The sequence below is a fragment of the Balaenoptera ricei genome, chromosome 3 (assembly GCF_028023285.1).
Source record: "Balaenoptera ricei isolate mBalRic1 chromosome 3, mBalRic1.hap2, whole genome shotgun sequence".
NCBI classification, from domain to species: domain Eukaryota; kingdom Metazoa; phylum Chordata; class Mammalia; order Artiodactyla; family Balaenopteridae; genus Balaenoptera; species Balaenoptera ricei.
The window spans coordinates 56,208,532-56,215,879 of record NC_082641.1 but is presented as its reverse complement, the minus strand read 5'-3'; the positions used below and the strand labels follow the sequence as shown (position 1 = coordinate 56,215,879).

General features: G+C 41.4%; 1 protein-coding gene across 1 annotated transcript; it reads right to left on the bottom strand.

Annotated features, from left to right (window-relative positions):
* Nucleotides 1-6,196: 6,196 nt before the first annotated feature.
* Nucleotides 6,197-6,842, bottom strand: LOC132363652 (high mobility group protein B2-like). Its single transcript, XM_059919340.1, has one exon. The coding sequence runs from the start codon at nucleotides 6,815-6,817 to the stop codon at nucleotides 6,197-6,199; it is 621 nt and encodes a 206-aa protein (XP_059775323.1). The 5' UTR covers nucleotides 6,818-6,842.
* Between the last annotated feature and the right edge of the window lie 506 nt (nucleotides 6,843-7,348).

Genomic DNA, 7,348 nt, shown 5'->3' with positions numbered 1-7,348 from the left:
TTTCACATCATGCAATTCAACAGGTTTTTACTGATCATCTATTATGTCTGCCACTACATGAATGGACATATCTTCAAGAGTTACATAATATCTTAACACATTATTGACCAGAGACGTAGTAATACGTCTTTTGTTACCCTAACGTTATTGACTGGAGACGTTTCTTTCTTTCTTTTTTTTTTCCATAAATTTATTTATTTATTTATTTATTTATTTTTGGCTGCTTTGGGTCTTTGTTGCTGCGTGGGCTTTCTCTAGTTGCAACGAGTGGGGGATACTCTTCATTGAGGTGTGCGGGCTTCTCATTGTGGTGGCTTCTCTTGTTGTGGAGCGTGGGCTCTAGGTGCACGGGCTTCAGTAGTTGTGGCATGCGGGCTCAATAGTTGTGGCTCATGGGCTCTAGAGTGCAGGCTCAGCAGTTGTGCACAGGCTTAGTTGCTCTGCGACATGTGGGATCTTCCCGGACCAGGGATTGAACCCGTGTCCCCTGCATTGGCAGGCAGATTCTTTTTTTTTTTTTTTTTTTAAATTTTTTTTTTAAGTTTAGTTTTATTTATTTATTTATTTATTTATTTATGGCTGTGTTGGGTCTTCGTTTCTGTGCGAGGGCTTTCTCTAGTTGTGGCAAGTGGGGGCCACTCTTCATCGCGGTGCATGGGCCTCTCACCATCGCGGCCTCTCTTGTTGCGGAGCACAGGCTCCAGACGCGCAGGCTCAGTAATTGTGGCTCACGGGCCTAGTTGCTCCGCGGTATGTGGGATCTTCCCAAACCAGGGCTCGAACCCGTGTGCCCTGCATTGGCAGGCAGATTCTCAACCACTGCGCCACCAGGGAAGTCCCAGATTCTTTTTTTTAATTTTTATTTTTTTATTAATTTATTTATTTTTGGCTGCGTTGGGCCTTTCTCTGGTTGCAGAGAGTGGGGGCTGTTCTTTGTTCTGGTACACAGGCTTCTCATTGCATTGGCTTCTCTTGTTGCGGAGCATGGGCTCTAGGCTTGCGGGCTTCAGGAGTTGTGGCTCGCGTGCTCTAGAGCGCAGTCTTAGTAGTTGTGGTGTACGGGCTTAGTTGGTCCACGGCATGTGGGATCTTCCTGGACCAGGGCTCAAACCCACGTCCCCTGCATTGGCAGGCGGATTCTTAACCACTGCACCACGAGGGAAGTCACGGGAGATGTTTCAATATTCATTCATATAACAAATTACTGGACACAGGCATTAGTTTCTGCAAAAATCCCCTGGTCAATAATGAGTTAATGATGGTTCTGGTGATCTTGTGATAGATCATGTACCAATGGTACCGCCCTTAAATAGGATGGAATCCTGCATGTGCCTAATACGAATGAGGCAAACGTGAAGTTTTTTAGCCTGAGTTATCTTCCTATTAACACAGATTTTCAGTTAAAGTAAAGCTTTGTTCTATTTTTTGGGTGATCACAAGGGCAAAAGGATTACAACAGCTTAAGTTACATTCTAATAAAAGATATAATAGGGCTTCCCTGGTGGCTCAGTGGTTAAGAATCCGCCTGCCAATTCAGGGGACACGGTTCGAGCCCTGGTCCAGGAAGATCCCACATGCTGTGGAGCAACTAAGCCTGTGCACCACAAGTACTGAGCCTGTGCTCTAGAGCCCACGAGCCACAACTACTGAGCCCACATGCCACAACTACTGAAGCCCGCGCCTAGAGCCTGTGCTCCACAGGGAGAAGACACTGCAATTAGACACCCGCACACCGCAAGGAAGAGTAACCTCCGCTCGCCGCAGCTAGAGAAGCCTGTGCAGTAACAAAGACCAAGTACAGACAAAAATTAATAAATAAAATAATAAATTAAAAAAATAAAATATTTTAAAAAAGGTATAATGAAGAAGTCTGCTTGTATCACAAAGATTCTTTATGGGTCTGATTTCTGTAATCCTGTCTTCAGAATTTCTATACAGAATGGTAAGCCTTGAGTACAAAGAGCTTGTTATGCTTTAAGCCATATCCTTTATTTCCTTTTTTTAAAAATGAATAATTTCCATGTTTAAAATATCCTGTGTAGTGGAATGTCTTTGGGCTTTTAAAATTTTAATTCTTAAAAATCTAGGAAAAACTATGGTGTCCGAAAGAACATATGTATTAGGGTAAGGAAGATCTCTAGGTTGTAATTAATCATTAAAATTTAAATGCAGGGGACTTCCCTGGCAGTCCAGTGGTTAGGACTCCGCCCTTCCACTGCAGGGGGTGCAGGTTTGATCCGTGGTCAGGGAACTAAGATCCCACATGCCACATAGCGTGGCCAAAAAAAAAAAAAATTAAATCCAAAATTCAATGTTCTTGATTAAATTTTATGGCACTTACTTAAATGAACTCATTATTCAGATAAAGCATTTAATTTTTAACTTCAACGTGATTCTATAGGTAAATTCTTAATTGCCTTTGGTGATGAGGACCTATTAAAAAAAATTCAATTGAAGAATTGAATTATTTCTATGGAATTGTCAATCATGGTTTTCTATTAGATCAAATTGAGTAAAAACACTTATTAAACTGCTTCTTACAACTTTACCTACTGAAGTACTACTTGCTATATAGTAATCACATATTGGAATATATTGTCTTTACAGATGGCCAAGTCATGAAAATATCACTGAGAAAAGAAGAATGACTATAAGTTGCTCAAATGCACTTCCCTATAAATTCCAGAAAGGTTTAAAACCTACTACACGCTTTTCCTTTTGCTCCTTAAAACCAAACAAAAACCTTTTAGATAGCCCTAATTAGCTAATACACATCAAAAGATCACAGGTAGCCTTTTATTGGAGCATTTGCCTGGGAAAATTGATTTTAAAATAACATAACTTTTATAGAAATACTTTCTATGTCACATACTACTCTTGCTCCTTTATCAGTTGGATGTGACTTTGCTTGCTGGTATATCAGTACAGGAACATTTCCTGGCACTATGGTTTGGTGGTTGCACGAAATTGCCTTCCAACCTGGCTACAATCAAGACACAGTGCTATTGGAAATTCCCTGGCGATCCAGTGGTTAGGACTCTGCACTTCTGCGGGGGGCCTTGGTTCAATCCCTGGTCAGGGAACTAAGATCCTGCAAGATGCTCGGTGAGGCCAAAAAAGAAAAAAAGACACAATCCTATTGAATACTTGCCTTTTATAAACTTGTGTCACAAAGACTTTTGTCAAGGACTTTTGGGTGGGGGAGGGCATCAAGGCTCATTTGGCCTTGTACCACTCAAAGTATCTATTAGGGTGGCTTACGAATGGACATTTAATATAGAGTTATGTATCTTAATGTATGCTTGGAAGAAATTTAACCACATCTAACCTGTGATTTCATGGTATATTGAAATTTCTGTTTGCAAATAGAATCATTAGTTAACTTATTAATAACTACATTATTTGAAAGGATGAGACACTCCAGAGTCCAAGGAAAAGTTGAAGACTCAAGGCTTTGGAAAGGTCCAGAGTTAGAACAGCTCCAGGTACCATGAGACAGTTCTTTCCCACAGTGCTGATATCAGGTTGAAATTCTGACAACCATTTTTTTTTTTTAATTTTTATTTATTTATTTATTTATGGCTGTGTTGGGTCTTCGTTTCTGTGCGAGGGCTTTCTCTAGTTGTGGCAAGCGGGGGCCACTCCTCATCGCGGTGCGCGGGCCTCTCACTATCGCGGCCTCTCTTGTTGCGGAGCACAGGCTCCAGACGCGCAGGCTCAGTAGTTGTGGCTCACGGGCCCAGCCGCTCCGCGGCACGTGGGATCTTCCCAGACCAGGGCTCGAAGCCGCGTCCCCTGCACTGGCAGGCAGATTCTCAACCACTGCGCCACCAGGGAAGCCCCTGACAACCATTTTTAGTATTTATGTCACACACAGTGCCTCCAAATGGACTAGTTTGGGTTATGTGCACACTCCTCAGTGAGAGGAGGGCAGGTTGCCTAAGTTGACGGTATAACTAAGACTATCCAGTGAGGACTAGGTGGTCCCCCAAACAAACCTGGGGTTCTGTTGCCGGAAGGAAAGGGGAATGGCTGCTGAGCAGTCCAATACTCTTATTCCAAGGCTATGACTGGAGTTTAAAACTACAGATAAATGATATGGCAAATCGTGGAGGCAGTAAGTGATTGTGTGTGGTGTGGGAAACTATGATGAAGCTTAGAGCATTCTTATCTCTATCAACTTTCACAGCCCCAAAATCCAATGCCTACTCATTATAGGAAATTGGGAAAAGGCAACAAAAGGGCTAAAAGAAATTTAGCAATAAATTAGGCAGTTACTTAAAAAACTAAACATACTCTTTCTATCTAACCCAGTAATTGCACTCCTGGGTATTTATTCCAGTGAAATGATAATAAAGAGCATATATTTTAAATGTACATGTTGATTGACCTTTACATATAAATATTCCACCCAGATCAAGATATGTAGACATTTCTAGCACCTTAACAGGCTCTCTGTGACCACTTTAGATTATACCCTCTATCAGATAATACCTATCACCATGGATTAGTTCTGCCTGTTTTTAAATTTCATGTAAGTGGAACCATGTAGTATGTACTCTTGTGAGTTTGACTTCTTTGCTCAACATTGTATCTCTGTGACTCCTCTGTCATGTGTGTAGCAGTAATTCAGTCTTTCATTGCTGTGTAGCATTCTGTTATATGAAGATACCATGATTTAGTTATTTACTTTTCATGGACATTTGGATTGCTCTTAGTTTGCGGCTATTATGAATATTTCTGCCATAACATTTATATAGATATCTCTTGGTGGTCATAAGCACTTATTTCTGTTGAATATATGCCTAGGAGTGGAATTCTTGGTCATATTTGGGGTATATAAAATAGTTGTGTATTTCTCTCAATGCTCATGTAAAAGTGTGTGTGTGTGTGTGTGTGTGTATATATATATATATATATATATATATATATATATATATATATATATATATAATTAAGGGAGGTGGGGAGTTTCCTAGGGCTGCCGTAACAAATCACCACAAACTTGGTGGCTTGCAACAACAGAACTTTATTCTCTCACACTTCTAGAGGCCAGAAGTCTAAAAGCAAGGTGTCAGCAGGGCCAGACTTCCTCTCAAGATTCTAGGGGAAAATCCTAGCTTGCCTCTTCTAGCTTCTAGAGGCTCCAGGCTTTACTTGGCTTGTGGCAGCATAACTCCTATCTCTGCCTTTGTCTTCACGTGGTCTTCTTTTCTCTGTCTTCTTCCTGTCTCTTCTAAGGACATTCGTCACTGGATTTAGGGCCCAGTCTAATCCAGGTGATCTCATCTCAAGATCCTTATTACATCAGCAAAACCATTTTCCCAAATAAGGTCACATTCATAGGTGTCTGGTGGACATATCATTTTGGGGACCACCATTCAACCCAGTACAGGGGAGTTTTTTTAAACAAAAATGGGAAACTTAGTTGTAACTTGGTACTTTTTTGAAAATAGCCATGGCTACAGGTCAGTGCATACAGGTCTAACCATGGTATGGTTGTACAGTAATTTATCCAGTCATTTGCTTACTCATGGACAATCAGGATGTTTGGAAGCTTTTGTCACTATGAACAGTTCTGTAATGTATGTCGGCATCCTTATCCCCATGTACTGGTGCATTTATTTCTCTAAGAATCAATTCTTAAAGATAGGATCCCTAGGGCAAAGGTATACTTGTTTGTAATTTTAACAGATATTGTCCAACAAGAGTTTAGTTCTTCATATCCCCATGTCCTCAATAACATTAGATATTATTAATCTCTAATAATTTTGCCGACCCGAGTGAAAAATGGTATCTTAGGTTTTTTTTGTATAATTTTATTACAAAATTTTTTTAAAAAAACAAAATGCAACATTCTCATTCTAGAAAACCCCAAATTTACTATTGATACTAATTTCTATGAGTTTGCTGTGCTACCATACACAAGTCAAGAAGTTAAAGAAATCATTAAATATTCAGAAACATTCAACATCAGAAGCTTTAAAATCTAACTGTATGTAGTAACCCCTCAAAAAGCTACAACCTGCATTTTTTAAAAAGTATTTTCTATACAAAGAATCTTATCAGCTATACAAAAATCTGTACAGTTTTTATACTGAAGCTAATATTGAGCTGCACTTGAATTCACATTCTTAGCAAAACAATTGCCTAAGCACACACGCACACTCCACACACATCATTACAGGATAGCCATTTACTCCCCATCTTCATCCTCTTCCTCCTCATCTTCATCTTCCTCTTCCTCCTCATCTTCTGGTTCATTCTTCTTGGAGCCTGTTGGCCTGCCAGGGCCCTTCTTTCCCGCTTCACTCTTGCCCTTGGCACGGTATGCGGCAATATCCTTTTCATATTTCTCCTTTAGCTTAGCTGCTTTCTGTTCATAGGGTTGTTTACCTTTGGCTGACTGCTCAGACCACATTTCACCCACTTTTTTTGCAGTATCTCCAATGGATAAGCCAGGGTGTTCACTTTTGATCTTTGGGCGATGTTCGGAGCAAAACCGGAAGAAGGCAGATGGAGGCCTTTTAGGCGCATTGGGATCTTTTTTCTTTCCCTTCTTGTCACCTTTGGAAGGAACATAATTTTTCATCTCCCTGTCATAGCAAGCTTTGTCACTTTTTGCCATATCTTCAAACTTGGATTTTTCCTTGGCAGACATGGTCTTCCATCTCTCGGGACATTTCTTGGAGAAATCGGCGAAGTTGGCCGAGGAGTCGGGGTGTTTCTTCTTGTGCTCCTCGCGGCAGGTCTGCATGAAGAAGGCGTACGAGGAGGACATCTTGCCCCGCGGCTTGTTGGGGTTGCCCTTCCCCATGATGCTGCGGCGGCGGCGGCGGCGGCGGCGCGTCCACCTGGCGGTAGCTGTTTCTCACAGTACCGCGCAGTGGCCGGGTCCGACCGTGACGCTGCTGCCCGCGGCTCCGGCGCGAACTGGTCCGTCGCTAACGCAATCCTCCGCCTCTTGTTTTGCAGACTTCTCCGCACCTGGTATCTTAGTTTTTAATTTGCAGTTCTCTGACCAGAGAGGTTGAGCATTTTTTCATGTATTTATTGGACATTTGGATTTTCTTTCTTTTTAAATTTTTATTTATTTTTATTATCAGATTGATTGGCCATGTGGCTTGCAGAATCTTAGTTCCCCAACCAGGGATTGAACCCGGGCCCTTTCAGTGAAAGCACTGAGTCCTAACCACTGGACTGCGGGGAAATTAATTCCCTGGATTTTCCTTTTATTTGGGGGGGGGGGTGTTATATATGTATATTTTAATATTTATTTATTTGGTTGCACCGGGTCTTAGTTGCGGCACGTGAGCTCCTTAGTTGTGGCATGCAAACCCTTAGTTGG

Bases quoted from the DNA above. Each gene is read 5' to 3' on its own strand.
- LOC132363652 (XM_059919340.1), bottom strand. From the start codon at position 6,817: ATGGGGAAGGGCAACCCCAACAAGCCGCGGGGCAAGATGTCCTCCTCG.